The sequence below is a fragment of the Vulpes lagopus genome, chromosome 3 (genome assembly GCF_018345385.1).
Source record: "Vulpes lagopus strain Blue_001 chromosome 3, ASM1834538v1, whole genome shotgun sequence".
Lineage (NCBI taxonomy): Eukaryota > Metazoa > Chordata > Mammalia > Carnivora > Canidae > Vulpes > Vulpes lagopus.
Window position 1 is genome coordinate 102637567 of NC_054826.1, and position 17733 is coordinate 102655299.

General features: G+C 37.1%; 1 protein-coding gene across 1 annotated transcript in view; it reads right to left on the reverse strand.

The window, feature by feature from the left end:
* Nucleotides 1-17733, reverse strand: part of SDK1 (sidekick cell adhesion molecule 1) — a gene marked incomplete at its 5' end in the record, with an annotated part of 911733 nt that overhangs the window by 534185 nt on the left and 359815 nt on the right. The window contains 2 exons of the mRNA XM_041750102.1: nucleotides 218-324; nucleotides 11372-11531. Coding sequence (XP_041606036.1) covers nucleotides 218-324; nucleotides 11372-11531 — 267 coding nt within the window. The remainder of the gene's footprint in view (nucleotides 1-217; nucleotides 325-11371; nucleotides 11532-17733) is intronic.

The window sequence follows — 17733 nt, forward strand, 5'->3', positions numbered from 1 at the left end:
TGAGTGGCCAGGAGTGGCATTTACCTCATTAGCCCGGTCACCATCGGAACAGCCTTACTGGCTGTTTATCTCCCAACAACTTTAGCAATTATTCTATTCCCAATAGAATCCAAGACAGAATCTCAATTCCTACAATGGTTAAAAGTGATTTTGATCAACATTCTCCACAGACATTTTGTTTCTGTTATTCATCATATGGAGACTTTTCCACACATACATGCGACTTGAACTTCTGATCTTCTCTGCAAGAGAGCTCCCATCCTGTTCCGCACCACACAGCGGTAAAACCCAGCATCATGCCTCTGTAAAGACGGGATAATATACCTGCCAAATACCAAAAAGAAATGTTAATGGTTCTATATCCAGAGAAGTTCTAGCATCACAAGTGCTCAACAAATATTTTATTTTTGGTAAACTAATGTTTATCCAGTCCTTCTCTGTAGTCAATACACCTCAACTGCAATTTATCTGGGAGATTACATAATAGCTGTCTGTCTCCCCAACTAGGCTGTCAAGAGTACATGAAGCTAGGTTCTAGACCTGCCTTGTTCATCACTATGCCTCTGGCAACCAGTACACTGCCATGCATGTAGTGGATAACACTCACAACGAGATGAATAAAAACAAATATTAAATAGCTATAGGTCATTACACTTAAACTAGACCTTTTAGCTACAAGTGTGTATAATTCTTTCTCTCAGAATCTAAATTATTTCTAGAACTGGCAACAACCTTTACATCATAATGTGTTGTGTCACTCTACCTAAAAATTCAAACAATGTTTACAGGTGTCATCAAAGCAAAGACAGCAGTAGCATCATGACACAGCTCCCCTCTGCACTTACTGCTGTAGACCACAATTCATACACTTCCCTCACTTTTCCACATATGGCCCTGACATTAACTTTAAAAATGTTTTGGGTAACTGAAAGGTGATTTCATAGGTATTTTCTATTGCTGTGACTTTAAGTAATCATGTCCTTCAGATCAATGCCTTTCTAAAAACTTCAGTAACATTTTATAGAAGGAAAAAAGTAGTTAGAGGATACAGTTTCCATAAAAGCTCTGCTTTACAGTTTACTGTTAGTTTTATAACTTAGGATATTTTGATATCCATAAGCAAGTACAATTTATAACCAAGGACCACTTGAAGTGAGTTTTATAGCCCCAGAGCCCAAATCTTTTACAATACCTAAGAAAATACATTAATTGGTTTCTAGGCCACCTTCATAAACACACAAGAATAAGGCTGCATCCTGGATACTTTTTACAAATAGGAAGTTGCCTACCACAAGAAAGAAAAGGGAAGTTAACATCCAATCTAATGGTAGCCTATTTCCTGAAAAAGAGAAAACTCAGTGATGCTATCCTTTATTACAAAGACGTTAATAGTTATCTTCAACTTAAATATACTTCTCACAAAGGATAATCAGAGAAACTTCTAAAAATTAGGTAAAGAGCACCATGTATGGTATGCTTTATTGGCTCAGTTCCTAAGCATAGCTTGAAATTGCTTATATTCAACTGATTGCTCATCTTCAAGTATGTCCAATTAACCTGAAAAAGGAACTTAAAGGCATATTTTTTAGTGAATAAAACATTTGGACAATATAGGTAATTCAACACTAAGCAAATATTAATCAAAGTATGTTTTCCCTCTGATAACCATCTTGATATTCCCATGACAAGATTAATAAAATCTTTTATGAAAAAATATTGCTGAGTTTTAATCTTCAAAATTTTATTCTGAGGAATGACTCATCTCAAACAAAAAATTAATTAGTGTGGATAATAAGAATAATATCAAATTGAACACAAAGAGTCAATGCCATTTATTTAAATTACAAATCAAGACTAGAAGGATGAGCAGCTCTGTCACATACTATGATCATAATAAGGAGGAGTTTTGAGATTAAGTTATAGTCAACAAAACTTTTTGAAGATGAAATTACACAAGTTATGGGAGTACATATTTGAGAAACTACATGAACAGTTTCATCATGGCAACATTTCCATATTTATATAATTGTTATCCATTCCATTTTCCCTTTTTTTGTAGTATCCTAAATAGATTTTAAATTCTTATGAATTTCTATAGTAATCTTATGTACTAATGCACAAAAATAGCAGTGTTTTCAAACCATAGGGAGGAGCAGATACAAAATTGAATATTAGGCATATGCTGTTTTGTACCATCTCTTTAGTCTAATGTCTCACCAGGGAAAAAAATATACAGAAAAGTTCCAAAGTACTCCACCTATTACAGGAATTCCTACACAAATTATGTTCACCTAACAGATGGGAATATTCACTGCAAGCCTATTGTTTATAAACACACATTTTTAAGCAGAAAAGTTTCCTGGCTCTTTATAAGAAAGTATGATAAAATCTTAGTACCATATGCCACTAAAATATAGAAAATGCCTGCTCCTATTTCAAATAAACACAGCAGGGAATGTTTATATTCACTGTATAAAAGCAGAATTCTACTAGACAAACAGAACATTTTCCAGGGCTAGTTCATTATCAGGAACAGCAAATTAAAGAAAATCAAACACAAAATCACAGCAAAACCAAGAGTTTTAATGTCCATTTCTGCTAAGTAGGACAATACCTCAGTTCTGAATTGCCTCTCAGATGAGCCACAAGAACCACCCCAGAGTTTCCATAGCAAGCAACTTAGCTCCATTTCAGTCCATAAACAACTGCTTGACTAGCCCTGCCTAAAGTGAACATTTGACACTGTCTGAGGTCTACAACTATTTTCCTGTGTCTGTCTGAGGTCTACAACTATTTTCCTGTGTTCTGAGAATTTTTTACTTGGTGAGTCTCAGTGGAGGCAGACTCCTGGACACAGGATGAGATAATGCATGACCACTGGCCACAGGTACTCTGGATTTTTAGAACTGAGGCTGGTGATGCACAGGAATAGGACTTAAAGGAGACAGAAGTGGTGCCACAGTACAGCGGAGCCTGTAACCAGGGGAGCACTGTGGTGTCTACTGCCAGTCAGGGCAGTAGCTCAAACAGCAGCATCCAGGCTCCAGTTGAACTAGTGCAGGACTCTTGCAGGACTGGCTCTTGGGCTGATGTGGCTCTAGCTGCCTCATCTCACTCCCTTCCCAGTGCCCAGCCTGCCTGGTGATTGATTCTAACAGCAACCCAAAGTCCATGCAATAACTTCCTGTTCCATTTCAGTAAGAAAGAGTTTGTTTCTGTGGCTTGTCCTAGAATTCCCCAAATATCTACACTACAGGACAAAGCCAAAATAATTTCAGCTGAAACTTCTGAAGTTACTAGGCACTTACCATGATCACAGGAAAAAAATAATGCCTCTTTGAATCCTCTCTCTTTAAAAAATCATGGCTTCCTGGTAAACCAGTAAGAATCATTAGGTGATTAACAGTCCCTCCAAAACTGGGATAAATTAACCTATTATGACTTTTACTGAACATAAAATACTAAAATTTTAGAAAATATCTGACACTATACTGCCTGCTTGCAGACAAGCTACTATGGAGCAGTTCTTCTAGCAACAATAATATAGTATGACTGAGGACACAAGTCTACAAAGACCTACTCTAGTTCTGAATAATGAAGGCACATCTTCAGTTCTTCCTCTCAGGTCAGGCAATATAATTCACAAGAGAGAATTTTCATGCTCATTAAAATTAGATCTAAAGCTTTTTCTTTTTCTTTGAATGGGGGTCCACATCCATTTTATGCCATTCCAGGTAAGACTATTCCCCATATTTTCAAACCTTTTATGCTCGTATAAAAATATCTATTTTGCATGAAAACAAACAACTAAGTTCTATTATAAATTTTCATATCTTGGCCCAAAGCCCAATCTTATATTCACAGTGAAAAAAAATGATTAAGGAAAAAACCAAAACAAAACCAAACCTGGTAAGCCATTTATACTCTTGGAACTAATTTGATTCTTCTTTTGGAGATGTGAGGAGAAATAATTAGGCTTTCAATTTTATTTTTATGTTTCCTTTTATAAGTAAGTTTCCTATTTTTATAAGTACATGAAATTAAAAAGAATAATAGTCAAAAGTGGGATCAGTCTATAACTTTTTTCACAAGTAAAATACTGAAATGAAAAGTCCAGACAGAAACATGTTAAGAAAAAGATTAAAGGACCCAGAGCCTTAAGCAGTGTGGGACTATAAGGGATTCTACTTATTTTAGCCAAAATGTGCAATACTAGTTCATCTGAGCCAAAGTACAACTGCTGGGCAGTTCAAAGAGGACAGAATCAATGAAGAGTTAACCAGCAGAAGAGTGACTATAAAACAAGTCAGGAAAACTGAAGCCAAACAACTTGGGGAACTAAGCCCCTTGTGGGAAGACCCAGTCAGGAATCACACTTAGTTTAATGGGATGATAAGAAACCAATTGGTTACATGTCATCTAACAAAAACAGTTCTCAATTAAATAGACCTTTCCTCCTGATGAGTAGGGGGCAGAGCAGATTAAAAACAAAACACAAGTAGAGGAGTTTTTCCCATTGTTTAGCGATGAAGCATAATTACATGCTTTGTCTCTGGGTCTTAAGATTTTTAAATACTGATCTTGTATCCTTCTAAGGATACACTGCTAAGTCCATATATTAGTTTTAGCAGCTTTTTAATAGATAATGTCACATTTTCTACATAGATGATCATGTCACCTTCAAAAAAAGATATTTTTATGTCTTCTCTTAAAATCAAGATGCCTTTTATTTCTCTTGTATTTGTTTTCCTCATTGCACTGGCCAGTAAATCTGCTCTTGGGATCTGCAGAGCTTCCTGCATTGGTGGGTTTGTAGTTTTCATCAAATATAGAACATTTTCAATATTATTCCTTCAAATATTTTTCTGCTCCTGCCTTCTTTGGAATTCCAATCACACATACATTAGGCTGGCTGAAGCTGTCCTCTAACTTGTTAATGCTCATTTCATTGTTTTTGATTCCTTTTTTTTTTCTCTGCCTTTCATTGTGGATAGCTCTATTGCTATAACTTTAAGTTTACTAACATTTTCTTTTGCAATGTCTAACTGATATCCCATCCAATGTGTTTTTCATCTCAGACATTATAGGTTTCATCCTCACAAGTTTGATTTCTGCCTTTTAATATCTTTCATGTATGTATTTGGCTTTAATCACTTGGAATATATTTATGATGTTTCGTTGTCTTCCTCTACTTTTAACATCTGTGTCAGCTTTGGCTTGATAGATTAATAGACTGTTTTTCTTGTCCTTATGAGTCATACTTTTCTTCCTCTTTATGTGCCTGATAATCTTTGATTCCATTCTAGACATTATAGATTTTATCCTGTTTGGTGATGGATATTGTTGTATTTCTATAAATACTCGAGTTTTGATCTCCGAGGCTTCAAAAATACTTGAAAGTCGTCTGACCCTTTCTGGTCTTATTTATAAAATCTTAGGCATGATCACAGTTGTATTTGGTCAAGGGTTAATAATTCCCACTACAAATCCAAGATAATTCTGTATCCTCTATCCAATAACCCCATAAATTATGAGGTTTTTTGATATGCCTGTGAGAACAGCCCACTCCCACTCCCCAATGTGGTGAGCATGGTAAGTACTACCATCACTTCTGGGCAGTCCTCTCCCGGGCTTGGGGAATCTCCTCATGTGAATGTGCTGATGAATATCCTGCCTAATACTCAACATAGAACCTCTGCACATCTCTAGTTCTCTCTCTCTCTGGTATTCTGCCTTGATCTCTCTAGATTCTCCAATCTCTTCAACTCAGGAGTCCTCCAGACACTTGTGCACCCCCGTGTCTGGGCCATCACCTAGAAATTCTTGCACAGCATTAAAGCTGGGGAAATCAGAGGGCCCACTGATTTTCTGTTTCTCTGGCATCACCACCTTTGGCTGGCTAATATCCAGTATCTTGAACACAACTGTTTCATATACTTTGCCTGGTATTGTGGTTGTTTAGATTTCCTATCTAGGATTCTCTTTTATATCTCTTAGTGAGGTTTTCTAATTCAGGTAGGTTCTTATAGAGGTTATTCCCAAGTATTTGATCATTTTCATTAATATTATGAATTTTCTCATCTTTTTATAAAACATAAGAAAAATTACTTCATGTTTAATTAACCATTTCTATTTTCTTATTGAAATACAAAAAGAATAATCATCTTTCAAACTTCTATTGTTAATACTGTCACATAAATTGAACCACAGAGATAGGCCATATAAGGAGATGGTAAGATTTTTAGCAGTTCACAGTATCCAATTATTTTTCCCATTAGAATAATGAATATCATGCCTACCACTAAGAAATTATGAGCATACATATCTATTCATATATATATACATATATATATATATATATATATATATATATACACACACACACACACACACACACACATATACATACATATATATTTATTTCAAAGTAGAAAATAATTGAGGAACATTTTCTGGGGGGTTAAAAAAAAAGAGACAAATCTCCCCACAACAGCTATATAAGCTTGGTTTAATTGCTGAACTACTACAATTTTGCCAATACAGTCACCTGTGCCTAAATGTGAATACTAGCATCAATATGAAAAACATCTGAAAATCGCTGGTATTCATTGTGCAGTTTGCAACATATGCAGCAAAGGAAATGCTATTTTTGATCAAAGCTGGGAAAGCTGAGGTTATATTATGTGCCCTTTATAGGATTAGTATTTTCTACTGATACCAAAGTGGGGGTGGAAGAAGAGAGACTCAATTTCAGAGAGAAAACAGCTACCATTTTCATAAAGTAGCCATGTTTTTCAATTTGAGACTGAGAATGGTCTCGTGAAGGTTAACATATGATAGCTAAAGGTGCTTATTGGAAGGAAGTAGATGAAAGAGTAATTTGAAAAAATAGCATGAGATTTTTGGACAGGTTTTATATCTAAAAAAAATGATGACAAAATACAATGGATCCCTGATAACCCATCTCAGTGTCTGAAGCCCTCAGTGAAAAGTATATAATTTATCACATCTACCCAAACCATTCTTGCTTTAGAATAACCCATTTCTTCTAAGTTTCTAGTGAAATGAGAATGAAGCATCTATCTCATTTTAATGGTCCCTATATGAAACACCCCTGCAATCTTACTTCAATGACCCACAATGCTTTATCTTCCTGCGAATTATCCAGAGTGTGCTAAATTAACAGGTAAATCTGCTAGTGCAAAGAGCAATGCATAAAAAGCTCCATCTCCTTCCATATTTTAAAGTGGGCACCAAAATGGTTTTATCATAAATCTAAATAGTTGCATATGTAATAATGGCATGGTGTCTGCTATAGCTTTTTTTTTTTTTTTTTTGCTATAGCATTTTTAAGATTTGTTCATTTATTTATTTATTTAAGAAAGAGAGCTGGGCAAGGGGGAGAGAGGAAACAATCTACAAGCAGACTTCCCACTGGACATGGAGCCCCAAATGGGACTGGATTCCAGGACCCTGAGGTCATGACCTGAGCCAAAACCAAGAGTCAGCCACTGAGCCACCAGGGCACCCCTGGTTTAGCATTTAATTTTTTATTTTTATTTTTATTTTAAGATTTTATTTATTTGTTCATGAGAGACACACAGAGAAGTAGAGACACAGGCAGAGGGAGAAGCAGGCTCCATGCAGGGAGCCCGATGTGGGACGTGATTCCAGATCCTGGGATCACGCCCTGAGCCAAAGGCAGATGCTCAACCACTGAGCTACCCAAGGCGTCCCTGATTTATCATTTTAATATAAAACTGTTACACTTGTTTTACATGTATCTAACAGAATCTAAATAAGTTTGAAATCCACATTATCCATTTTTTATTAATGAACTCTTTAACAGAACCTTCATATTGTTCCTTTTTACTCTTTGAACTTGAGCCGTAAATCTATTTACCCCATAGAAATTTTATTCTAATGTAACATATTTCTTTGCCTGGAAGATACTTATTGATTATCCATCATACTTCTCTGAAGTAAAAATACACATATAATTGGCAACTTAAAAAGGATGTCCTTTGATCAAAAGATTCTAGGTGCTTAAAAAAATTCTGTATTATATATATGTTCATTGCAATTATTACACAATCAAAACAATATAAATGTGTTAATTTTGTAATATAATTATTTAAAAATTTAGAAAGAAAATGTGACTCTTAATGACAGGAAAGTGGCTATTTCTTTTCAATTACATTTCATTGAATGGGAATTATTTACCATTAGAATAAACAGAAATGGATAGAAATTAACAACAAAGGAAGGTATTGACCACATTTTTGTGATCATTTAAATGTTCATTTAAATCTAATGAGTACATGGAAGAAGTAAATAAACAAGGGGAGAAGAGGCTGAAGCATAGCAGCAAGCAAAACACAGGAAAGTAATAAAATGGATATGATTTAGACTATCAAATAATCTCTTTTGCAAAAATTGATGAAAGTTACTTTTGAATAAATGTTGGAGAAAATAGGAAGCCCTAACTTTCCTCTCCTGCATGTTCCTTCTACATCAAGATAGAACACTGATCTGCTGAAAGTAAACAGCACTTTTTACCTCCTCCTCCCTAAGATCTGCAACTAAGGCCTTACCAGGCTTTTCTCATTTCAGAGGGTGAAATACAGACAGACCAGGCTTCATAAAAGAATATTTCTCAACTTCATTTTTTTTCTAACAAATCCTGAATATTCTACATCTACTCTGTGTAAATGGAAAACCCCCAGGGCACCACTGTGAGTTTGCCACCTAAATAAAACAAGGTGCCTCTGCCTGCCATGGATCTATCTTGCACATGCTCTTTGCTTTGTTCTTATTACATGTTCCTTAAGGCACAACATATTCTTTAATAACAGCTGGATAATGGGAAAGGTGGGGTTGTTAACAAAAAATTGGTATAGCTCTTGTTGCCCACCTATGCAACATATCCGAATTTTTAAAAATGCAAAATTGGTCAAAATATCCCATTTCCAGTGTCTTCCTTTCCCCTAAATGGACTATGTGAAAGGCAAATAGTTCTTCTGGGGTTGTTTAAAAGAGCCTAACATTTTGTTCAATCCAAATATCCTGAACTATGGACTTGTCCTGCAACCTTGAGATGCAGTTCCATAGGAAGACAAAGACAGGGAGAGTGAGCCTTCCTTCTGTGAACTAGGAAAAAGAATAGAAAGAGGGTGGGAAAAGAGAACCATAGGTGCCTACACAGAGACATGTTCTTAGCTCAATCTCAGAAAACACATATTTGGAAACTGAACATCTAGAAAACAAATTCTTTTTCATTACCCATGCCCATGTTCCCCACTTTGAAGACCATTGTTGTGGATCACTCACTTCCCTACTTTTTATAGGGAAGAACAACCTGGAGCCTTCTGAAATCTCATTCCTTTCATCCTGGGACATACAAAACATTATGTCATTTCATTTTTATGAGAATCCTTTGAGGTGGGTTTTATTACACCCATTTTACAATGAGAAAAGCAAGATCAAACTGGTTAGGTCGCTTGTCCAAAGTCAAACACAGAAGTCAAACGGAAATATCTAAATTCAAGGCACCTGCTGTTAGAGCCCATTACTCACATGTGTTCTCATTTCTAAACTTGCTTTTTGTTTTTTTCTTTCTTAGGCCCCTCCTACAAAACCAAGTCCTCTAACACCTCATTATAATAATATATAATGTCCACTAGGATTTATTAGATTGCATGGGTCAGGAAATAATACTGTTTTATCAGTAGAGCCTTTTAATGCTTACAACACCACAAATGAGGTATGATCATGCCCATTTTACAGATATTGGTGGCTTGCCTGAGATCACATTACTGACACTAATTGGTAGTCAGCTGGATTCAAACCTAGGTCTATTGATGTCAATATGCTCTTAACTATTATGATAAATTACTTCCACAACAGCAGACACTCTTACAGTATAGGCCTAATAAAGAGGAGGTCACAAATTCTAGTGTCTACAAAGAGCAGATGGATAAGGGACCTGAGCATAGCAACTGTGTCTTTATGTGGTATGGGGACCAGAGTGCTAAGAAACAAAGAGGCTGTGCCCTTCCTAAACAGTAGCACAGGCCAGTGCCTGCTTCTCTCTGGGGCAGCATTGCCATGGCTAGTCAAGAGGGACCAGATTTATATGGAATTTATTTCTGACTAGTCAAGAGGGACCAGATTTATATGGAATCTTACAATTGTTAAATGCTAGAAAGCAATTAAATATATTCTGTGTATGTATCTGTATAAATTTTCAACTTATTTTTTAAATCTATGCACACATACCACATTCTGGACAGGCTGGATGTCGTTCATGGACCATCATATAACCTCTGACTTAAAAAAAATTATGGTTTACTTATTTAAGTAATCTCTACATCCGACATAGGGCTTGAACTGACAACCCTGAGATTAAGAGTCATGTGCTCTTCTAAAAGCCAGTGGGACACTCCTAACTTCTGACTTTCAAGGTGAGTGATGGGCTAATGCCCCATGTTGAGAAGCCAGCCCATTACTCTATTTAAATTGACTGCCAGCCAATTCTTTTATTTCAATTCAGTAAGAGCATGACATTGCTGACTTGGGGACCTCTTGGACTTTTTAAGCAGTCACTAATTCTCTGTCCTACTTAGACCTACAGCATCTGTTATAATAATCCTCATACAGAAATGGAAGCTAATAGATTCAAACCAGAAAGATCTGAGCACTGCAGGGAGACAGGGGGCTTTGCAAGCTGGTGCTTCTGGTCCTGGGAGAAGCCACACCTCAGGTGTGACCTCACCTCGGCCTCCCCTCACCTCAGAGCTTGTTCTTTGTCCTCAGCACCATGCTTACTCCTGCACCCCACACCTAGTACATGCAGGAGTTCGTATACAGCTTTTTGGGGGGCTGGAATGAGAGGCTCTCCTCTTTCTCCCCTCCTCCCAGCTCCATCTTCTCCCATCCCTGACTCTAAAAGTTAGCAAGGTAAATTTTCTGTTGACTGCTCAGAGCTCCAAAAGCTACTGATTTAAAGATCCCTGTTTAAACATTCATGCTTGTTAAATACGAACAATACTGGTGGGCAGGGCTGTTGCCATAAGACAGCAAATTTATCATGCTAAAGCTATTATTTGCATTCCTCTGTAACTATAGCTTTTTTTAGTCTAGTAATTTCACTAACGGGCTTCCTTTTACAAATTTAATGATAGACTTCCTAGGTGTAAATACAATGTAGATCAGAATATTAAATCACATTCTAATTAATTCTATTCTTTTAATCCAAATGCATTAGAAATTCAATCAAATGTTTTCACCCTTTGTGCTATTGTGGCCCATAAGGCAAATATTCTAAACACATCAACCTGAAATAGAATCTTATTTTCAAGCAATCAATTACTTATATTCGCTGGTATAGGTGGTGAGCTCACTGTCATTGTGCATCCACTTAAACTCCAAAGGCCAACTCCCTTCTGCAAGGCAAGTAAGAACAAGGCGGTTGCCTTCCAGGTGAATCTGGGGTAAGCCTGGCTCCGTTTTAAAATATGGCACAACATCATCTGAAATATTAAAAAAAGAAAGAAAGAAAGAAAAGTGAATGAAGTGCACATGAAAACACCATTCATCCAATTAGTCAATCACTTATTTAAACAGATCTAATTTTAAAAAGCATAAATGATGGCTACTTAACCCAATTAAGTAGCCAATAATCCCTGACCCCTTAGAAGCATGTAATACCCTAGATGATATTTCAGAAAGCCAAGAGCTCAATAATCAGCACCATTTGAAAACATTTGACAAGTTTATCCAAGTTATTTCCATTTATGATTAATACCTGTTTAACAAAGGGGCATACTGGGCAATTTCTGGTTATGCAAGCCCTGGTTTTAATTAGGCATTATATTTTCAAAGTAATAGCCAACAGTCTATATGTAGGCTCTAAAGGAAATTTCTTCATATAATCTTCACCTGGTTAAAAAAAAATAATTAGGATAAGCAAGACTAACATGCATACATAAATGACAGGAATCACCAGCTAACTTCCATCTCACTCTCTCTCACACACACATATCCTGTCTCTTTAGGGCTTTCTGGTGGGCTATAAAACTGGAAACCTACGTGTATTTAAACAACAAAATCCTACACAGCAATGGGAATGTAACAACTATTGCCACACACGCCCTCAAAGATAAATATCAGACATATGTGGAATGAAAGAAGCCAGACAGAAAGACGTTTATAGCATATGCTTCCATCCAAAAGTTCATCAGTTAAAATCCAGGCAAAACCTATCTGTGGTGTTAGAAGTTAGGATAAATGTTACCTCTGGGGGATAGGAACGGTGTAAGGGTGTAACAAGGTGGCTTATGGTGAGCAGGCTAAGACCTATTTTTTGATGTGATTATATGGGGCACTTAGTAAAAATTCACAGAAATTATTCTATGTAAGAATGAATTCTATGTATTTGTGCAATTTCTGTACATAGACTTCAATAATTAAAAATATATAAACATGAACCTGGGGCACTTAGCTTGTAGTTTGGGCACCATTACTAATTTTCTACATGACTCTGCACTATAATAAACAGAGTTACGACTTCCCACTTTTCAAATACAATCCCCTGGCACAACTGCCTCATCTACTCCTCTCTCAGGCCCCTGAACCCTCTCTACTCCTACATAAACACTCTGGTCACACTCTAAGTTTGAAATCAGGCTGAGCCCTTTCCTACATGGAGCCTTCTGTGTGCTCCTTCCCAGCCCCCATGCACCCTCAGTTCTGTGTGAGCTGACTCGTTCTCATCCTTTCATCTGACAAAAATCTCTCTCCACCAACATGCCCCAACAAACCATGACATTTTTTTTAAAAACCATGACATTTGTTTCAGTCATGGCACTTATAAGATCTCGAAATTAGAGTGCTTGTGGATTACATCAATGCACTCTATGCCTTATTCTTGACCACTTCTGAATCCTAGCACCTAGAACAATGCCATAGGCAAAGTAGACACTGAATTAATATTTGCTGAATAAACAGAATAACAGCATAGATAACAGCAGTTGCTAGTATTCACTGAGTATTTACTATGCGCTAGAAACTAAGTGCTTTGTATGCACTACCTTATTTAATTTTCACAAACACCCTATGAGACAGATGCCATTATTATATTCCTTTTACAGATGTGTACAGGGAGACCCCACATAACTAAGTAACTTGCTCAAGGCCACCCAGATAGTGAGTGGTGAAATCATCATTTAAAACTCAGATAATCTAAAAAACATTTAAGAATTTCAAAATAAAACTCAGATATCTGCTCCAGAATCCCTAATTTCTATATATTACAATTCTAAACGTCATGAGTTTATCATTAAGGAAATCTTCTCAAGAACCCATATCTTAACTTCAAATTTTGGATAAATTTGTGGAATTACTAAACTGGCTCTTAAATTACTGTATTTTTAACAAATTAAGCATCAAAGAACATATTAACAGTGCTAAAATTGAGACTGTATTTTTACATTACACTGTAGTGCATATAGCTGGTTTCCTTTGTACTTAATATTTAGAATTTATTTTTTTCTTAAGATTTGAGAGAGAGCACATGTGCATGTGCTTTGGGAGAAGGCGCAGAGGGAGACTCCATGCTAAGTATGGACCCCAATGCTGAGCTCGATCATATGACCCCGAGATCATGATCCAAACTGAAATCAAGAGTCAGATGCTCAACCTACTGAGCAATGCAGATGCCACAATATATAGAATTTAAATAGTTGACCCTTGAACAACACAGAGGTTAATGGCACAAATCCCTCACACAGTCAAAATCCAAACAGAACTTTTGACTCCCCCGATACTTAACTACTAATTGCTTACTACTGACTGGAAGCCTTACCAATAATTATAAACAGTCGATTAACACATTTTGTATGTTATATGTATTATATACTGTAGTCTTACAATAAAATAAGCTAGAGAAAAGAGATGTTAAGAAAATCATATGGAAGAGAAAATACACTTATTTGTGATACAAAAACCCACATATAAGTGGATCTACCTAGTTCAAACCCATGTTGTTCAAGGGCCAACTGTATAGAGTTTATTTTGCTATTGTTCTCATCACTGTATTTTATTACTATTATACTGATAATATTACCAATCTCTTACTAGTGTTCATTCAAATAATTAAATGTTAAATTTCATTTGGGATAAGAGCCTATATAAAAATATTTATCCTACTAAGATGTCATGCAGAAGCTAAAACATCAGTAGGGCCCAAAAACTCAAGTATACCATATGCAAAGGCCCTGAGGTGGTAGTGAACATGGTAAGTAACCCTGAGAAGTACAAAAGAATGAAAAGCAATTCTGTAGCCACAGAGAAGACAGAGTGAATGGAGGCACACTGAACAAGGTCTAGGCCTTACATGGGGTTGCAGGCAAGGCAAACAAACATCCTTGTTTCCATGTCATTCCTGTGTGATTTTCAATGGCACCACTTCACATTCAAAAGCGGCCTGTACGAATGATAAATTATACAGCCACCCTACTCATTGGCCTTGGTCAGAGTAGTGCCAGTGTTATGATGATAATGGTGATGAGCTATTATCATAGAAGGACAGCAGACAGCCTGTGAAGGGACTATGCTGTTAAAAGCTCATCTGGCTGCACTACGGAAAAGGAATTAAGAGGAGCCAGAGCAGTAATCAGACCAGTTAGGGTTACTGTGGTGATCCAGGCAAATACTCTCAAAGGTGACTGTGGTTTGGGCCAAGACAATAGCAGTGGTTGTGGTGGTGGATAGAGATGGAGAGAAATGGGTGGCTAGAGATGGAGAGAAATGGGTGGCTTTCAAATAATATTTAGGTGTCAAAAAAAAAAATGAGTGATGGACTGAATATGGGACTGAGGGAGAGAGATGTCAGGAACGATTCTTGGCTTTCTGACTTGCAGGATCTTCTGTTCAGTACACACACACTGATTCTGTTATTAGTGCTGGGAATAAGTCACAGTTGCTGTGCTGTAAGAGGTCTACTGTCCAGTTCTGATGCAGGAACAGAGATGGCAAAGTGTCAGGGACTGTGACTGAAAGACCAGGAGGGCAGTGGATCCTCCCACCAAGCCAGGGTGCTGCTGCACACCACCTGCTCTGACGGTGCTGCGAGAGAGCATCAGTAGGCTGACTGCCAGCAGTGACAGAGTGTCCAATGTCCCTCTTTGCTACATGCATCAGTTGAAACTGGCCACTCTCATGGCCTTATAAGGCTGAACTGTGAGGACTGTAGCTTTGACCCCTTGGGGTTGACTGAGCTGTATTCATGCCCAGCCGTTTGCACTATCCTTAACAATGGAGAGAAAATGGTCACTTCATATGGCTCTAACATCCTACAATGAGGCATAAAAAATACATCTTTTGAAATAAAAAAGCTTCAAAATAGACATTCAAAAATGTGAATCTGGTTATATACTTGACAGAGCATCATCAATTTAATATATTATACAACTGTTTTAACTGTAAATGATACTATAATTCAGTTTTTCCTAGAATTCATACTTTACTAAACATGCCTATACTTTACAAATTATGCTGCATACTCTGATCTAGCAGGAAAAGAAATCTTCATAAAGAGTAGTTGGCAAGGAAATATCTTGTGATCCAAATGATCACAAAAGTGTGGTTAGCACAGACACTAACATTTATGATAGAGGGAAGGGAGGCAAATATGTGTCAGTATTCTAGGATCTTAATTAAGTGTGTAAGCTACAATCATTATACGAGTACTGTAATAAAGATTAGCCAGTGTGCAGAACAACAGGGTTATCTCTCTGAGCCTAGCACTATTTACCACTGAAATACATGCAGGTGATGAAATTAAGAGAGCATAAAGGTAACAGAGCACAAAAGCTTTGGTGACAGAAAAAGACATAGAAGGGTTGGTATTTAGGTCTACACAGACCCATACAAAAGCATGTGATCTTTATATACCTTAAATGGAACAGAGAACAGTCTGCAAATATCCATAAAAACAAAAATGATGGAGTTACCTCTGGAATAAGATCATTGAACTCTGACCTGGAGAAGAGTTAATGGTCTACCTGGTGCTCACTGAAGTAGGGGTGTGTGTGTGTGTGTGTGTGTGTGTGTGTGTGTGTGTGTGTGTGTGTGTGTGTGTTTTCCTAAGTAGTGACTAACAGTTTTACCTTTCCTTGGGAAAAATGAGTAGATATTAAGTATGCTTCTGTGTCCTTACAATGAATACTGTAAGACCCTAGAATGCACTACCATGAAAAACCCTGATAGTTCCATTTTCACATATTTTTAAATAGAAAATAAATCATTTATGAACAAGAGAGTCTCATCAGTCTGGATAACACAGATTTAAGAGCCATTCAAAGGAGATGAATGGATGTAATGTTCTCTCAAGATAACATCACCATTTTATGATGTAGAAGTCACTTCCTTAAATGGACTGTTAAGGTTCTGACATAATGTAAATGGATTTAACTTTACCTGTCGAATGTGGAGATAATCTTCTGCTCATCTACAAAGGGACCACAACCCATGTGCCACAGTAAAGATCATTTACTTCCGTGGGAAGCCAGGGGATAAGAAGCTCTGAAACAGAATCACGTCCTATGGCTCCAGGTTTTCCTACCATGAAGAAGGGGGAGCTTGCCATGGGCTTTAATTATCTGCTCCACAATGGAAAACCATGGATCTACTGTCATAAACTCTCTCATGGGAGAACAGATAGAAATCAACTACTACTTGCCAAGTCCAACTTCAAGATCTGCTGTGACTCTGCCAACAAGAGACATAAGCCAGCATAATGGTGATCAGTTCTGGGACCTCACATTTCTCCTCCACTTAAAGTGATAATGAATACGAGAAATAAAAACTTCCACATAGCAGAGGAGCCACATGCACCACAGGCAAAGGGGTTCTAAGGCAGCTGAACCCCACACATTCTGGTAAAGTGAGGATGAGTGCTATTAGGCGTTGGTAATCAGCAGTGTCAATCAGGCAAGAGTCCGGCGGGAAAGATTAGAAATCACAGCGTGAATGGAGCAATCAGCTGGAGCAGGACCTTTTATTACTGAACTCGGCTTTTTCGACAGCTGAATTTCCCAAGGCGGCTAATCTTTTGGTTTAAACCACTAATCTTCCTTTCAAAACTTCTTTTATATCAAATTCAAACATTTTCATGCCCCAAGCTTATGAATTTACAACTAACAGAAAGTTTTATTTTTCAAATCCCAGTGAGAAACAAAAGCACAGGGCATAATGTATCATTTGTGAACACCTATTCTGAAAAATACAGGTAGAAGATCCTTTACTGGTAAATATAGTCATTCAAATCCCAGCTGCTGGCAGGTCATTATGTACACCTACTGAAGCTGGGAGTTCAATCTCACAGTGTGTTGTGCTTTTTCGTAATAGTAATATTAATCTTTTTAAAGGCAACAATTGTACATTTCAAGTGTATTTCTGAGGTAAAAATGTAAATATGACCAGGTATGCTCTACTAGAATTAAATATGCAAATATGGAAAGGTTGCCCTTCAATGATGTGAGATGATCCTTTAATATAATACCCTTTAGACCAAGTCCTCCACATGCTTTAGGACAAGCTTATTCAAGCTGTGCTTTCTGGGACCACCTACAGAAGCCCTTGGTAGCTACAGGTGAAATGAAGGAGGAGGCAGCTCTATCATCAGAGCTAATTCTCAGGCTTCATTCTCCTAGCTTATCAGAAATATTTATA